General features: G+C 45.4%; 1 protein-coding gene across 1 annotated transcript in view; it reads left to right on the top strand.

The window, feature by feature from the left end:
* Positions 1-18,342, top strand: part of USP30 (ubiquitin specific peptidase 30) — a gene marked incomplete in the record, with an annotated part of 33,469 nt that overhangs the window by 9,165 nt on the left and 5,962 nt on the right. Inside the window, 8 exon segments of the mRNA XM_027773076.1 lie at positions 4,132-4,235; positions 5,410-5,508; positions 6,095-6,140; positions 9,842-9,936; positions 14,167-14,226; positions 14,693-14,779; positions 16,058-16,138; positions 16,238-16,457. Coding sequence (XP_027628877.1) covers positions 4,132-4,235; positions 5,410-5,508; positions 6,095-6,140; positions 9,842-9,936; positions 14,167-14,226; positions 14,693-14,779; positions 16,058-16,138; positions 16,238-16,457 — 792 coding nt within the window.

Raw genomic sequence — 18,342 nt, 5'->3', positions numbered from 1 at the left:
AATCCCTTCTCCTCCATTCTCCTCTCGGGATCTTGGGCACGCACGCACACGCGCCCAGCGTGAGTTTTAAGCCACCGGGTCCGGGACGTGAACCACGGTCGACTACGTGGGAGTCCAGCGACATAGCCATTACGCTAACTGCTGGTTCCCAAGAACTATTTATTTTTAATATAGCTGGTACAATAACAACTTTTTAAAAAAGGGAAATATCCACTGCTATATAGTATTTTGATTGTAAGAAGTATTGTAGTTGCAAAAACATTAAAGTTAGAAAGTATCTTAAGGTAGAATAATGAATAAAAGATGTAATATACATTGCTGACAAACACACATGTTCAAATTATCCATCATCAGAGAAATATAAATAGAATAATATAACTTTGTCTTGGACTGTGAGCAAAAATGTAAAAAACAGCTTCATAGTCCCAGCCAGCTGCAAGTGAGTATGCCCGCACACTGCTTGCAAAGTGTAACTTAACACAGCCTTTCTGGAAAGCAGTTGGAGCCACGTGGTGATAGCTTGCAAAATATTCAGTCCCAATTGACCTATAATGCCATGTCTGCGAGTCTTATGGAAAGAGTTAGAAATTTGGACTGTAATTGAGTAAGCCTGGAAAATGGAGTCCTCAATGCTAACAAGTTTGGCTCCCAGGTTTGGAAAGTGACAGTATACATTGGCTTACAAAGGTCTTAAGGAGTCACCCTTCCAACTTAATTTTTTTTAAATTGTCAGAGGGCGTGTGTACCAGCCAGAGAGTGAGAAAAGGACCTGGTCTTGTTGCAATGCCTTCTCGTCTATCTCTCCATCCCATCAGGATTTTGGGCGTGTACACATATGCACCTAGAATGTTTTTCAAGTCACTGAAGCCGGGACTTGAACCACTGTCACTCCTGTGGGATCTGGCTCCCTACACACAGCACTAACTGCTACACCATGGGACAGGCCCATTTGCCATTTTTGAATTGAGTTGTTTGGGGGTTATCTGGTTGTTGAGTGTTAGGCGTTCTTTATCTATTCTGGAGATTTATATGTGTCTCTTACCAGCTCTGTCATTTGCAGACCTCATTCACTGTTACGGCTACGTGGTGTCCATGGTGTTAAGACACCCCCGTTTCTTAGTCAGTTGCCTCCAGTTCCTCGTGTGGTGAGCAAGCCGTGGGGAAAGTCCTTGTACTTGTCCTCTCATGCATGTGAGCACATTTCCAAAGGGAGATCCTGAGAAATTCACACTGCTGGACTGTAGGGTACCGAACACTCACACACAATGCCAAATCGCATCTTAGACAAACTCGAGTTAAGGGGATGCTAAAATTTTCCTTGGGAGGGGAAAATGCTGGTGAAAGGGCCACCCGAGGGGTTTGGGTGTAAGGAGGAGGCTGCTTCCAGTTCCTTTCCCAGCTCCGCTCCCTTTGTCCTGGAGGCTAGAGGGCTGACCCTGGGGTGCATGCACTCTGAGAAGTCGCAGCTCAGGCCTTCTCGGCACCAGCGACTAGGCTGCTTCCCCACAGGATGCTACCCAGGGTCACTGGCCACAGGTGCTCAGGCAGAGGTGAGATGAGGACAGATTGGGGCCAGCGGGTGGCAGTGTTCAGAACTTCCAGAATCAGAGCCACAAGTCTTGACTGGAATTTCTCGTCCACCAACTGTAAATCACAGAGAAGAGCCTGGCCTGCTTTATCCTGGGAGTCCCTGAGTGACAGCAGCTCCACTGGGGTGGCTGGCTCCCACCTCTTTATGGCCTCCACTCTGGCAGGGCTAGTCCAATGTGACGTCCCCAGGAAGGGGACAGCGAAGAGCAGGCGTCAGCATCAGCACACTGTGGCCCATGGGCACGGCCAGCCTACCCCTGCTTTTGTTAGAGTTGTGCAGGAGCACAGCCCTGCCTGCTGTTTCGGGGTTGCCCTGGTTGCCTTTGTGCTGCAGCTGCAGAGTTGAGTTGTTGCCACGGAGACCCATGGCCTACAAAGCCTGTGGTGTTTATTCTCTGGCACTTTTTAGAAAAAAAATCCCAACCTCTGGTCTAGATGCAATGTTAATATGCATTCATAAACCCATCAAACCTTTATTTTTATTAGGCTTGGTTCTACTTTTTTTTTTTTTCCTATAGTCACACTGCAACCCCTTCTCCTCCTTTTCCCCATCCAGCCGAAATTTTGGGCACATACGAAAATGCGCTTGGAGTATTGATCAAACCACCAGAGCTGGGATTTGAACTGTGTTCAGCTATGTGGGATCCAGCTTCCTTGAAAACTTGACTATAGGGATGGCTGAGCTTGATTCTACTTATTTTTTAAAACTATTTCATTTTATTTGTTATTATTATTTGTATTTTGATTTGACCAGAGAGAGAAAAAAAAGAAAGTGAGAAAGCAAGTCACAGTCCAGGACTCAAGCTGTGGTTGGTCATGTGGGAGTCCAGTGCCTTAATCACCACACCACCTGCCAGCCCCTTGATTCTACTTATGATTGAAAGGGAAACCACCCAGCCTCTCTGAGGCTGCCATGTAGAGCTAGATACTTTGCCATGTCAATCAGAAACTGAGATGCCAACTCACACAGACAAAGGCCTATTTATGGCCATGGGGAAAAGAAGCTGAGTGTGGGGTCAGACTCGATGAATTTTTTTTTATATATATATGATAAGTTATTTAATTAGGTTCTTGGCAAATAAATCTAGAATACCAATTTGTGAGGATAGACTCCATTTGTAAGGGCAAACACGGATCGCAGGTAGCCCTGGAGCTGAGGAACAGCTTTGATTTTTGGCAAAATTTGCGAATCCACAGCTTTCTGGTCAATCTTGCTCTGCTCTGAAATCTCGTATTTCTCCTTCTCTGTGTCGAAGATCTCACCTTCCTGGTGTCTGGGCTTCCGCAGTTTCTTTTTCTTGAAGTAAGCATGGGTAAGGTGCTTTGGGATTTTTACTTTGCTAATATCAATTTTCGTGGAGGTGGCAATGACAAATTTCTGGTGTGTTCTACGCAGTGGAACTCGATTGAGAACCAGCGGTCCAGTTACAAGTAGCAAGCCACTGCTCAGCTGCTTTGGGAAAACCGGTCTCTTGCCTCTGTGGCGTCCAGTGAGGATGATCAGAATGGTCCCAGGAGTGATGCTAGCTCGCAGCTTTCTCACATGCTGACTGAAGGGTTTTTTGCCGTGGCTCAACAGCTTTCAAGGCGCATCTTCAGTAGGATAATACTTAGGCATTTTGCGCAGTTTAACCACTCGGGTACCACCATTCTTGTCTCCACCAATCGGTTTTGTGACAGTTGCAAGAACCTTCTCCTTTTTCTTTTCGATCCTGGATTTAGTGGCTGAGTATTTCCTCTTGTACGTGGCCTTCCTGGAATACATGGCAGACCGGACAGGGTTTCAGCTGCAATGGGGCTTCCCCTTCTTGGGCTTTTTAGCCTTGGGGTCATCCTTTTTAACCTTGCCACTGGCATCAGCTTTTTTGGCTTCAGGTTTCTTCTCCTTAGTATCCTGCTTTGCAGCTTTATCGCCTACCATCTCGTATGGTGGGAAAGAGCAGACTCGATGAATGTTTTAAGGGCTCGCCTCGCCCTGAGAATTGTGAACTATGATCATTTTAGTCAATCAGAACCTTGCAGCAGTAATTATATTGGAGATGGTAGTTTGAAGATCCAGAAACCAGTTACATCCTTTAAATGCTACAGCCTCATGAAAAATGCCATTCATTCAACAACCATGCAGTGCCTTGAGAGTGTACTAAGTCTCCAAAGAAGAGGGGTTAGGGGCCAGCAGATGTCATAGTGGTTATGTCGTCGTCGTTGCTGGACTCCCATGTGGTTGACTGCAATTTGAATCCCAGACTGGCTAATGCACAGGCGCCCCCAAGATCCCATCCCTCCTGGGGGGGAGGGGTGATTTCTCACTTCCCTCTCACTGTCTGTCTCTCTCTCTGGCAAGCGCACACACCGTAAGGCAAAAACCTCTTAAAAAAAAAAAGAAGAAGAAGAAGAAGAAAGGTGAGAGAGAGCTCCAATTCCAAGGTGAAGTTTACGGTTCTTAAGTTGTTGAACTAACCTGAACACATTACACCGCACAGGGTTTCTGGTTAGTCGTCATATGGCTGAATCTCAAAATCATCTTACCTTCTCTGCTTCCAGCTTTGTCCTGCCAAGAGGTTACTGATGATGAGGTCTTGGATGCAAGCTGCCTGCTGGATGTCTTAAGAATGTACAGATGGCAAATCTCTTCATTTGAAGAGCAGGTGGGCTCAGTATTCGAGTGGTTTAGTTTAGAGAATCCCTTCCCCTGGTGACTTGGGGCTGCCCTTGCGGTTGCCTGGCCTGAGGGCATGTTTCTGTAATGTTTTAGACGGCCTCCCTATCCTAGAACCATGGCACCAGGTTCCTTCCTGTATCATGACCAGAGGGCAAATACAGCTCTTTGTCACTCAGTGGATGGTAGGTTAGCAGAATAGGGTCTAAACACACAGTCTCCACACAGTGGACATGGATAGGATGCACCTGTATCCTTCTCTTCCATTTCTCACTCCTTTTGGGGTTTTGGGCATGCACGCACACATGCCCAACAAGACATCAGGGTTGAGACTTAAACCATGAGACTTAAACCAAGGTGATGGGAAAGCTGCTTCAGATGAGGAAAACTATTCTAGAGAGGCTCGGTTTCCACTGAGACCTCAAGTATGCGAAGGAGTGAGGCCTGTGAACCCCCGGGTGGAGTGTGTTCCAGGTAGAGGAACCAGCAAGGCTTGAGATGGCTGCAAGGCTAGAACACGGATGAACCGCTATGATGAGTGAAATAGGCCAGGCCCAAAAGGACACATGCCGTATGATTCCACTCATGCGAGGAACCTAAGTGAACAGAGTCATAAAGACCAACAGCAGAGTGGTGGTTGTCTGAGGCTGAGGGGCGGGAGGAATAGGGTGTTAGTGTTTAGTGGGGACAGAGTTTCAGTTGGAAGCAAATGAAAGAAATTCTAGGATGGATGGTGGTGCTGTTTGCACAGCAGTGTGAACGCCCCAAATACCACAGCACTGTGTGTGTAAAAATGGTTACCATGGTAGATTGTAAGTTAGGTGGATTTTACTACAACTAAAGAAAGCAAGAGTCATTCTTTGGAGCAAGGTGGGGTGGAGGAGGTCAGACTCGCGCCGGTAAAGCTGAATCAGGCTAGGAGGTCACTGATGTGAAGGCAACCACCCAGCTCTCCTGCCTTTTTTCTCTTCTTGGGCCTCTCAGTTGAGGGTCTTCCAAAATATGTGGGCTGCAGTAACTGTTCCTGGTAACGCCCTGGGCCTGGAGAAGGTGGAGAGCCCGCCCTGCCCACTTTGCTGGGCTCTGCCTGATGGTTCCCACAGGGATGGCTCTGATCCTGCCCTTTTTGGGCCTCACTGAAGAATGCGGTTGCTCTTTGACAGGACGCTCACGAATTGTTCCACGTCATCACTTCGTCCCTGGAGGATGAGCGAGACCATCAGCCTCGGGTCACACATTTGTTTGATGTGCATTCCCTGGAGGTAAACCGCAAATATTCTCAGGACATTAGTGCAGTTTGTGTGCGTTTAACACATACAGGAAGCACAGGGATAGCCTCTGTGCAGCCTTAAACTCAAAAGTACACCTCTCTAGGAATCAGTAGAGGGGATGAGGCCGGGAAGGGTCTTAAACTTCATACTTGGCAGGTCGTGACTCTGGTTAGGGTTACGTCAAGGCTTTTTAAATGACTCATTGCAAATTATGCAATTTGTGTTGTCTTTGAGAATAAGGATGTGTGATTTTCCCTGTTTAATAGAGGAGAACAAAGGACCCTAGAAATGCTTGAGCCCTCCCTTCCCTGTGACAGTGTAGATATTTGGGGAGCTGGTAAAAGTTAACCAGTAAAATGGGGACGGATTCTGGAGAGAGGAAATCCATTTGGATCGTATGTGATCAGGAACACGCACAGTAACCAGCCAGGGAGGGTAATTAAAGCTACCGTCAGGATTTGTAGTGGTGCTAGCACCACAGACAGACAATCAGAGTTAGAGGTGGAGTGAGAGTAATAAATAGATTGCGGGAAGGTTTTCATCAGTTTCTTTTTCTTTTTTTTTTCCTCCTCTACAGCAGCAGCCGGAAATACTTCCTAAACAAATAACCTGCCACACAAGAGGTAATCATTTCCCATCAAAATATAACACATACGATGTATCTCTTTTGACATGATCATAATTTGCTTGCTTTAAAAAAGATTTGTTTTTCTTGGGACCAGCAGGTGGCATGGTGGTTAAGGTGCTGGACCACTCCCACATGGCTGACCACGGTTTGAGTCATGGACCTGGTAGCTTACTTTCTCACTTTCCCTCTCTCTCTGTGCCACTCTCTGGTCAAATTAAAATAAATAAAATTTAAAAATTCTTAAAAAAAAAAATTTTTGCTTTTCTAGTGAGAGCCAACCCAGTCTGATCTGGGATTGTACTTTCAGAGAAATTTATTTTTTGGCAAAAGCTTTAAATAATTTTTTAAAAAATATTCACTCATACTTCAGCCCTGTTCAGTTCCCTCTAAACAAGTTTGTTTGTACTTCAAACAAGGCTTTCTTTTTACCTTCTTGAATTGATCCTAGGAAGAACTTAAGCTGAACCTGTTGTGTCCTCAGCATTTCTGCTTTGGCCAGCTTTTACCACAAGCTGTCACAGTCCTCTTCAAAAGGAAATTCATCATTGTTTTCTTAAGACTTTAAACTTGGAAGATAAAATGGACACATTCCCTTTCTGCATTTAGCAGTATAAGAACATTTTTTTTTTTTTTAGACAGGTTTTTGCTATAGTCTCCGTGTGCTCACTAGAAAGACACAGAGACAGAAAGCAAGAAATCACTCCTAGGGGGATGGCCATGCCACAATCCCTTCTCTTCCATTCTCTTCTTGGGATTTCGGGCATGCATGCACATGCACCTAGCATGAGTTTTAAGCTGTTGGGTCTGGGACTCAAACCCATGGTCAACTACGTGGGAGTCCAGCAATGAAACCATTACACCCTCTGCTGGTCCCAGAACAAATATTTTTTAAGACCATACTTTGTACTATGGCTGCGCCCACGTAGCCCTCTGTGTCGTGGGCGCCCGCACGGCTGTCGCTGCCACCTCTGCCTTCCAGCCCCGTGTCAGGCTGGGCGCCACCTCCGCCCTGGCTCCCTCTCCACTGCGGTCATGTAGGAAATTGTAAGTCATGTGAAAATGGGATTCTTGGTGTTTGTGCGCAACCTGCTGCTAGCCCTCTGCCTCTTTCTGGTACTGGGGTTTTTGTATTACTCCACGTGGAAGCTGCATTTACTCCAGTGGGAGGACCCCAGTAAGTACAGCCACCCATGCCTGCCCTGCAGAGAGCCTGTGCAAGTCAGCGTTTGGGTTTCCATGTGGCCGCTGTGTGCTCACGTTCTTCAGAGCAAGGCAGTGAGAAGGAATGAACATTTCTGGGACTTAGGCTTAGTAGTCGCCTACTGTTTCAGTTGCTGTAGACTGAGAACGTTGGGTTTTGTTTTTGTTTTTAAACTGCATGCCATGGCAAATCTCAGTTTCTTTTATGAGCCTTGTGAGAATGTGCTATTCGTCAATAAAAACCCAGACTACACTCATTAAAAAAAATAAATACTTTGTACCAGACATTGCAATATCTCATTTAAACCTCACAGCAACTCTTTGAAGTCGATATTGAGGATAATGGGGTAATAATTACCCCACTTCCAGCGCACTGAGGCTTACACAGATGGAATGGTTTCACAGCCCAGGTAGTTGATAAGCAGAGCCAGGACTGAACCAAGGGCTCCTGCCTGGTTCCAGAGCCCATGTTTCTCACTAGTATTTGTTCCACTAGCCCCTATCCTAGCCAAAGAAAATCCCACCTCTTGATTTTTTTTTCCCTTTCTTTCCATGATAGAAAGCACATGGATGAGACAGAGGGAGAGAGGCAGAGAGGTAGAGAAGAGCATGTGCCTTAGGGTCTCACCATGATGTGATTATGATCCCCTTTCCATAGCCCTTCAGCTCCTGGGGTTTCCTGAACGCCTGCACACACGCACACCCAGTGCATTTATCAGGCTGACTCAGGATCCGAACCTGGGTGTCACGTGGATTCCAGCACTGCAAGGTTCCTGCTACACCATGGTGGCTGGGTCCCCAGTTCCTTAGAACTTGCCTATTCTGACTATTGCAGAGTTTTTATCACTTGATGGGAGCGTTTGCTTGTGGTTTCTTTCTTTTGACATCTCAAACATTTTAGTATATGTTTATAAAAAGATGTTATGAAACACAATTTTTTTTCTTTTTCTTTTTTTTTTAGTTATTTTTGCTATAGGGCTTGTGCACTCACTGGAGAGACAGAAAGCGAGAAATTGCACCCCCACCAGGGGGATGGCCATGCCGCGATTCCTGCTCCTCCAGTCTCCTCTTGGGATTTTGGGCATGCACACACACGCACCTACCATGAGTTTTGAGCCACCAGGTCTAGAACTTGAACTGTGGTTGATTACATGGGAGTCCAGTGACAACCATTATGCCATCTGTTGGTACCACAAATTTCTTTTTAAAAGGTAGCTGTACCTATTACACAGAAACTATAAGTTTTCCTGTGATGGGGGGGGATGTCTTTTACTTATTTACTTATTTTTATATATATATAAGAGGGAGAAACAGATAAGTACTTTTGGTCTCACAGGGTCTCACTCTGCTGTGATCCTCCTGCCCCACCCTTCCAGTCTGCTGGGATTGCAGGCACACTCAGCTGTGTCTGGCATGTTCATGTTGGCCTTCAGCCTGGGATGTCTTTTTAATGGAAGTTAATGTACTTTTCTTTTTTTAGATTTTTACCATAGAGCACATACGCTCACAGAAAAGAGACAGAGACAAAGAGGGCAAAGTGAGAAATCACCCCCAGGAGGCATGGTCACACTGCAGTCCCTTCTCCATTTTTTTGGGGGGTGGGGATTTTGGGCACACATAGACATGCGCCCTGTGTTTTTCTTTCTTTTTCTTTTTCTTTTTTTTCCCGGAGAGGTTTGTGGTATAGGGTGCTTGCACTCACCAGAAAGACAGAGACAGAGAGGCAGAAAGCAAGAAATCACCCCCCAGAGGGGATGGCCATGCCACAATCCCTTCTTCTCCATTCTCCTCTTAGAATCTTCACACCCATGTCCGGTTTGAGTTTAAACCACTGGGTCTGGGACTTGAACCACGGTTAACTACATGGGAGTTCAGTGACATAGCCATTACGCCAACTGCTGGTCCCAGGGTCCTGTGTGTTTTTCAAGCTACCAGGTCAGGGACTTGAACTGGAGTCAGCCACGTGGGATCCAACACCTTAACCTCCATTCCACCTGCTGGCCTTCAATGTACTTTTCTTTTTTTTTCTAAGAATGAAGTATTTTATTTATTTAAATTTGACCAAGGAGGGACAGAGTGAGAGAGAAAGAGGGAAAGTGAGAAAGCAAGCTACCAGGTCAGGGACTTGAACTGGAGTCAGCCACGTGGGATCCAACACCTTAACCTCCATTCCACCTGCTGGCCTTCAATGTACTTTTCTTTTTTTTTTCTAAGAATGAAGTATTTTATTTATTTAAATTTGACCAAGGAGGGACAGAGTGAGAGAGAAAGAGGGAAAGTGAGAAAGCAAGCTGCCAGGTCTGGGACTTGAACCGTGGTCAGCCATGTAGGAGTCCAGCATCCTCAACCACCATACCACCTGCCGCCCCTACTTTTCAAGAACAGTTCTTTCTAAAAAAGGAGTTTCTACTACATTACTGAAAAGGAGGGTAGATTCTGAGGTTGATGCCAAAGGGCTAAATTAAGTGACAAATCAAGGGCCATTTTGTATTCCAGGGTCACCTCACCCCACATCTAATCACTGGAAGTCTCAACATCCTTTTCATGGACGACTCACTAGCAACATGGTCTGCAAACACTGTGATCACCAGGTAAGTGTGGAATCAATATTTGATATTTCCTGGCCAGAGGAAATTAGGATTCATGAGGGGGCCTAAAGAGTGTGGCTGACATTGGTAACTGGTGTTTGTGATCACCTGGCCTCCACACACTTAGCAGACTGACTGCCCTTTTTGGTCAGTGCCACCCTGTCATTTGATCTTCAGGTGGCATCTTCTGCACCAAGAGCAGCAGATTTCTTAGAGAGTGGCAGGATTTCAAGGCCTAAGGTCAGTCAGTGCTCACAGGGCACACATCAGATTCTAGGGCTGGCTTTTTCGTTATTCGCTTTTGAGGATTTTAAATGAATTTTTATTAAAAAAATTCTAACATAATAACAAAAATAGAGAATTGAGCAACCAGCACCTCATTCGATTTTAGAATATCTTCATTACTCCCACTCCAGAATCCCTACCTGTCACTAGATTCCCAGTTATCTCTCCCCGTACCCCCATCACTGAGTAACCCACCTTCTGTCTCTATGGATTTGCCTGAACTTTTCGTGTGAACAAAATCGTACGCTATGTGGCCTTTTATGTCTGGAGTCTTGGACTTAGCATGTGTACATACTCACACAAAAAAGGTGTAGGTGTGTGTGTGTGTATAATGTGTGTCTGGAACCGTTGACTTAGTGTGTGAGCATATGTGCATACACACAAAATGTATGTGTGTACAGGGAACCAGCAGTTAGCGTAATGGCTATGTCGCTGGACTCCCACGTAGTCGACCACGGTTCGTGTCCCGGACCCGGTGGCTTAAAACTCACGCCGGGCGCGTGTGCGTGCGTGCCCAAGATCCCGAGAGGAGAATGGAGGAGAAGGGATTGCGGCGTGACCATCCCCCCTGGGGGGTGATTTCTCGCTTTCTGTCTCTATGTCTCTCTCTGTCTGTCTGGCGAGCGCACGCGCCCTACAGTGAAAATCTCTCCAAAAAAAAAAAAAAAGTATGTGTGTACACACACACATATACACTGGGTCGTTGGAAAAGTCATGATTTTTTCCCCCAGAGGTTTTTGCTATAGGGTGTGTGTGCTCGCCAGAGAGACAGAGAGAGAGAGAAAGTGAGACATCACCCCCCAGGGGGGATGGCCACGCCACAATCCCTTCTCCTCCATTCTCCTCCCGGGATCTTTTGCACGCACGCACACACTCAAACTGCAGCTGACTACATGGGAGTCCAGCAACATAGCCATTATGCCAACTGCTGGTCCCATGTAAAAATTTTTCATTAGAAAAATACATCATGACTTTTCCGACAATCCAATATATGTATAATTTTCTGTTTTTCTCTGCATTGATTCCTCATTTGCCCATTCCCTTTAACTATATATTTTCCTTTCTGCCCTTGAGCATATTTATAATATACCTTAAGGTTGTTATGTGTTAATTTCAACATCTAGGTCATCTCTTTCCACTTCACAATGAGCTACATTTCCCTCTTTCTTTGTATTGTATGTGTAGTAATTTTTTAAAATGTTTTTGTCATAGAGCACATGTACTCATAGGAGAAAGACAGAAAAAAAACAGTGAGAGGGAAAGGGAGAAATCAGCCCCTGGTGGGATGGCCATGCTGCAATCCCTTCTCCTTCATTCTCCTCTTGGGATTTTTGGGCACACATACACACACTTGGCATGAGTTTGAAGCCACCAGGTCCACGACTTGAACCACAGTCAGCCATGTGGGAGTCCAGAGCCCCAACTACTACACCACCCACTGGTCCTGTGTAGTAATTGTTTATTACATACTTAACACTGTACTCGAGATTTTGGATTCTGTTGTTTCTCTAAAGAAAAATGAATTTTGTTCTGGTGGGCAGTTAACTTGGCTCGGCTGAAACCCTCAACTCTGTAACCCAACACTTGACAGCAGATCTTTGTTCTGTTCTCTTAACTTCCTGCGGCTACTTTTTTCCAGGCCCTGTGAAGCCTGCTCTGTGCCTGTGTGGTTCAGTGGTCAGCCCTGGAATGGGCAAAGTTTACGTGTGAATTTTGGGTCTCCTCCTCTGTGTGACTCCCTTCCTTCTAGGCTTCCCCTTTGTCTGTCTGTCTGTCTTTTTTTTAAAGAGAGATTTTTGTTATAGGGCATGTGTGCTTGCTGGAGAGACAGAGACACAGAAAGCAAGAATTCACCCTCCCAGAGGAGATGGCCACACCACAATTTCTTCTCCTCCATTCTCCCCTTGTGATTTTGAGGATGCATGCACATATGTGAGCTTTAAACATCCAGGTCTGGGACTTGACCCACAGTCGACTACGTGGGAGTCCAGTGACGTAACCATTATGCCATCTGTTGGTCCTCCCCTGTCTTTATACCAGCCTTGACATCTGTCTTTTGATAACTCAGTCCTGTAACTCCACTGCTTGTGACCAGCTAACACTGCTTAGACTAGGTAAAAAAGCCATAAACAAGGGACCAGCAGTTAGCGTAATGGCTATGTCGCTGGACTCCCATGTAGTCGACCGTGGTTCACGTCCTGGACCCGAAACTCATGCCGGGCATGTGTGCATGAGTGCCCAAGATCCCGAGAGGAAAACGGAGGAGAAGGGATTGCGGTGTGGTCATCCCCCCTGGGGGGTGATTTCTCGCTTTCTGTCTCTCTGTCTCTCTCTGTCTGTCTGGTGAGCGCATGCACCCTATAGCAAAAACCTCTCAAAAAAAATTATTTTGGGACGAGCAGTTGACGTAATGGCTGTGTCACTGGACTCCCACATAGTCGACCACGGTTTGAGTCCTGGACCAGGTGGCTTAAACTCCTGCCGGCAGATGTGCGTGCATGCCCAAGATCCTGAGAGGAGAATGGAGGAGAAGGGATTGTGGTGTGGCCATCCCTGCTGGAGGGTGATTTCTTGCTTTCTATCTTTCTGTCTGTCTCTATCTTTCTGGTGAGTGTACGCACCTTATAGCAAAAACCTCTCCAAAAAAATTATTTTAATGAACTTTATTTATTTGCTTATTTTTAATTTGACCAGAAAAGTACAGAGGGACAGAGAGCAAGAAAATGAGAAAGCAAGCCGCCGGGTCCAAGACTCAAACTGCGGTTGGCCATGTGGGGAGTCTAGCGCCCTTAAGCACCATGTCACCTAACACTCCTCCCATATTATCTTTTAATTCTATTTTTCTGTAACCTCTTTGAAGTTCTCTCATAATCTTAGTTTTCCTAAGCTATCTTTTAGGATTATTGTACCTTTTATGTTTGCAAGGTTGTTTTTAATAGAACTTACTTCTAGGGCCAGCCACATGACATGATGGTTAAGGGAATTTAGGGAAGCTGAATCTTATATGGTTGATCACAGTTCAAATCCTAGTCCTGGCAACTTGAAAGACAGTGTGACTAGCAAATGGCATAATGGTTACATTGCTGGACTCCCACATAACCAACTATGGTTCAGGTCCTAGACTTGGCAGCTTAAAATTCACGCTGGGCATGTGTGTGCATGCCCAAAGTCCTAAGGGGAGAATAGAGGAGAAGGGATTGTAGCATGGTCATCCTTCCCAGGGGTGGGGGAGTGATTTCTTGTTTTCTGTTTCTCTGGTGAGTGCACGTGCCCTTTAACAAAAAATCTCTTAAAAAAGAAAAAGAGGAGCCAGCAGGTGGCGTGATGGTTAAGGCTCTGGACAGTCCCACATGGCTGACCATGTTTTGAGTCCCAGACCTGGTGGCTTGCTTTCTCACTTTCCCTCTCTCTTTCTCTCTGTGTCTCTCTCTGGTCAAATTTTAAAAAATAATAATAATAAATAAATAAATTAATTAATTAAATTTTTTTAAAAAGAAGAAAAAGAAAAGCACATAGAGCAGCCCTGATCTATGGGGGAAAGAGAAGTAAAGAATTAGCAAAAAAGAAAAAGAAAAAGACACACTGGCACATGTGCACGCGTGCTCAAAATCCCAACAGGTTAGGGAAATGGAGGAGAAGGGATTGCAGCGTGACCACGCCCCACTGGGGAGTGCGGCTCTCCTCCTCACCACCATCTGTCGAGTGCATGAGCCCTCTGGCAACTTAAATAATAACCATAAATTTAAAAATAGAATTTGCTTCTAAGTAAATATATTATTTTTATTATGTTAATTCTGGGCATTATTAAATATAAAATATTAAACTGTTTATATTACTAAATATAAAGTTATTCAATATTAAACTGTTTGATAGACATATATCTTCCCATTTTCAAAGTTTTAGAATGACTCTGAGTCCTTTCTGAATTTTCTACAATTTTTCTTTCAGAGTCCTGTTCGATTTGATACCTTCGATAGCCTTTCACTAAGTATTCCAGCTGCCACGTGGGTATGTACTAACCTGCGGTGTATTTTGGGTCTGTCTTGGAGACATTTCAGAGTGAAAGGGCTCTGAGACACCGTATGTGGTTCAGGTGCCGTGCGTTATTAAGACGCCTGGTCGGTTGAGCCCTTTCTTCAATGTGCGGTACTGTGGCCTGACTATGGGGGGAGGGAGAGAGGTGGTAATTTCTCTCCTGCCGCAGAAATCTTGCCTTTTTGAATACACACATACATACCCGCCTCTGCGTCATTTTCTGCACCGTTACATCCTCCCATTTTTGCATCAGTCAGTATTACAGTCAGTCTAGGGTGCTTTGAGCTGCACGTCTGTTCAGGAGCCGTCCGGTTGTATCTGTGAAGCTCTGTTGCCTACGTGTGTGAAAGCAAAGCTCTGGGACCCCGCCCGCCATCTCTAACTAGTTCAGCGTAGCTCTCCTTTGAGTTGTAGTAATGCTCTTCTTCTCATGCTGTAGGGTCACCCGCTGACCCTGGATCACTGCCTTCACCACTTCATCTCGTCAGAATCAGTGCGGGATGTCGTCTGTGACAACTGTACAAAGGTACGTGTTTAACCCCAGCCAGCATCGCCCAGCGGGTCTGTGTGCACCACACAGCGCCTCGCACCCTTGGCCTAGAGCACTTCTGAGTGTGCCACCCGCCAGGTCTACCTGGCTTAGTTTGGAAGTCAGCAGCCTATAGCCAGATCTCTTTCCCAGATAAGTTTGGCTCTGTACATGGCATTTAAAGAAAAAAATTTGAGGGGGCTAGCAGGTGGTATGGTGGTTAAGGTGCTGGACTCCTGCATGGCTGACTGCAGTTCAAGTCCTGGACCTGGCAGCTTGCTTCTCACTTTGCCTCTCTCTCTCTCTTTGTTTCTTTCTATTTCTCTCTGGTGAGCATATGTATCCTATAGAAAATTAAAATATAATAATAATAGGGACCAGCAGATGGTGTAATGGTTACACTGCTGGACTCCCATGTAGCTGACTGCAATTCAAGTCCCAGACCCGGTGACTTAAAACTCAAGATGTGTGTACGTGCGTGCCTAAAATCCTGAGAGGAGAATGGAGGAAAAGGGACTGTGGCGGGGTGATTTTTTGCTTTCTGTCTCTCTGTTTCTCTCTGTCTCCAGCGAGTGCACATACCCTTTAGCAAAAATCTCTCTTAAAATAATAATAATTAATGATGATGATAAATAAATAAATTCTAAAAAGAAAAAAATCACAACATCATGCTTTGGGAGGGGACATGTCCTCTCCAATTTGTTACAGTCTCCTCCATTCTGTTTTCTCACATCCTGCCTTCTTTTATTTTAACCTATGCTACCTGCCCGACTCCCTTCAGTAACTGGATTTCACCCCTGAATCAAGAAGAACTGAGTAGGGGCTAGCAGGTGGTGTGGTGGTTAAGGGCGCTGGACTCCCACATGGCTGACTGCGGTTTGAGTTCCAGACCTGGTGGTTTGCTTTCTCACTTCCCCCCTTTCTCTCTCTCACTCTGTCCCTCTCTAGTCAAATAAATAAATAAAAAGTTAAATAATTATTTTTAAAAAAAAGAGGAAGAAGAACTAAACTTTTGAAGATAGAGAAGAAACTAAATTGCATGCCAGTGTTAGAGTTTCAGTCCTTTTTTCCTATTCCCTCCATTCTTTCTGTAATTGATTGACTAAGGGGGGATCTTTGAAAATGACTCACCTACGGCCAGGCAGTTGAGTTCATTTCTGCAGGTAGCCATCAAATGCCAGCTGAATCTGGCACAATACCAGCCTGGTCTGCAGCTCCCCACAGATGTCCTGTCTCAAGGATTTCAGCAGAGAAACATTGTTGCTTATGTTTTAGATTGAAGCAAAAGGAACACTGAATGGGGAAAAGGTGGAACACCAGCGGACCACTTTTGTGAAGCAGTTAAAACTCGGGAAGGTGAGCCCACACTGTTCACCTGTTGGCTTTGCATTTGAGGACTCCCTGCGTGCTGCTCCTGAATCCGCTAGGTTCTCTCTGGTCTGTTCTCGCCTGCAGCTCCCTCAGTGTCTGTGCATCCATCTGCAGCGGCTGAGCTGGTCCAGCCACGGCACGCCTCTGAAGCGGCACGAGCACGTGCAGTTTAATGAGTTCCTGATGATGGACATCTACAAGTATCGCCTCATTGGACACAAAGCCAGTCAACACAACCCTAAGCTGAACGACAGCCCAGGGCCTGCATTGGATCTGCAGGACGGGCCAGCAGCTCCCAACCCAGGTGTGTGCCCAAGAGCCGAGATAGCAGGGATTTTTTTTTTTTTTTGAGAGGTTTTTGCTATAGGGCGCGTGCGCTCGCCAGAAAGACAGAGAGAGACAGAGAGACAGAAAGCGAGAAATCACCCCCCAGGGGGGATGGCCACGCCGCAATCCCTTCTCCTCCATTCTCCTCTCGGGATCTTGGGCATGCACGCACACGCGCCCGGTGTAAGTTTAAGCCACCGGGTCCGGGACTTGACCCGTGGTCGACTACGTCCAGTGACATAGCCATTATGCTAACTGCTGGTCCCAAATATCAGGGACTTTTGACACAGAAAAAGGAATCTGGCATTACCACCTATGGGTGCCTATTACTTGGGTGCAAGTTGTGTACAGCAGTTCTCTAAATTCTTCAGAATGGTAGGATTGGTATAGAACAAGGAAAGTTTCTCTCTCTTTTTTTTATTTCAAATGGCCAGAGGGAAGGACCAGCAGATGGCATAATGGTTATGTCACTGGAATCCTACTTGGCTGACCATGGTTTGAGTCACAGACCTGGCAGTTTGAAACACACCAGATGCATGTGTGTATGCACCCAAGATCCTGAGAGGAAAATGGAAGATAGGGATTGTAGTTTGGCCATCCCCCCTGGAGGGGGTGATTTCTTGCTCTCTGACTATCTCTGTCTGACAAGTGCACATGCCCTATAGAAAAAAATCTCTCTGAAAAACAAAAAAAAAAGGCCAGAAGGAAGGCATGTCCGCTCACCAGAGAGAGGACCTCCGCAGTAGGGCATGGTCATGCTGTAATCCCTTCTCTTTTGTGTCTCCATCTTGTTGGGATTTGGGACACACATGTATATGCATCATGTGTTTTTGAAACCACTAGGGGTGGGATCCGAACCACAGTCAGCCATGTGGGATCTGGCTCCCTTAACCAATAGGCTTACATACAGGCTGGCCCTTTTGCTTTTTATTATTATTATTGTTATTATTATTATTATTATTACTACTACTAAGTTTGTTTATTTCTTGAAATAGAGAAGCAGGCACCCTGACAGGGTCTTCATGCTGCGATCCACTCCCAGACTTAGCCAGCCTGGATCACGGGCACATACATATGTACTTAGTATGCATAAGAGGACCCTGGGTTGCAACCACAGGACCTGTAAGATTTCTGAAAATAAGTTAAAATTAGGGCTTAGACAGTGGTGCAGCAGTGAAATATGATGTTCTGCAAGGCTGACCCATGTGGGAATGTTCCAGGTTTGTATCCAGAGACCTCCCTGAGTATGCAGGCACATGCATGCCCGTGATCTGGGGCTGGCTGGGGGGAACCATGGCATAAGGACCCTGTTGGGTGTGCTGTCTCTGTCTCTGATGGAAGAAATAAACTTTAAGGAAAGATTAACATAATTTAATAATGAGAGATACATTGTTTTTAAAAATTATTTTATTTATTATTATTTATTTAAGTGTGCTATGGAGCATGTGAGCTCACCAGATAGAGACAGAGAGAGAGAGAGAAGGAAAGTGAGAAAGCAAGCCAGCAGGTCTTGGGACTAGAACCATGATCAGCTATGTGGAAATCCGGAATCTTAACCACTGCACCACCTGCTGACCTCAGAGGTATAGTTTTTAAAATATATTATAGATGAAAAAGTATAGGGCAAAAGCTTAAGATTGCTGAATTGCTTTCTGATCTTTTGACTAAATAATAATTGACATATCATTCCTGTAATTAATTAATTAATTAGTTAGTTTCTCTTTCTCTCTTTTCTTTCTTTCCTTCTTTCTCTTTCTCTCACTGTCTCCCTCCCTGTCTACTAAGGGAATGTCTTAGCTAAAGATCACCAAAATATCTCATTTGGGTTGACATGACTTTTTTCTTTTAAAGAGAGATTTTTA

The sequence above is a fragment of the Tupaia chinensis genome, unplaced genomic scaffold (genome assembly GCF_000334495.1).
Source record: "Tupaia chinensis unplaced genomic scaffold, TupChi_1.0 Scaffold000320_1, whole genome shotgun sequence".
Lineage (NCBI taxonomy): Eukaryota > Metazoa > Chordata > Mammalia > Scandentia > Tupaiidae > Tupaia > Tupaia belangeri.
Note: the sequence above shows the minus strand (reverse complement) of the source record. Positions and strands in the feature narration are given on the sequence as shown.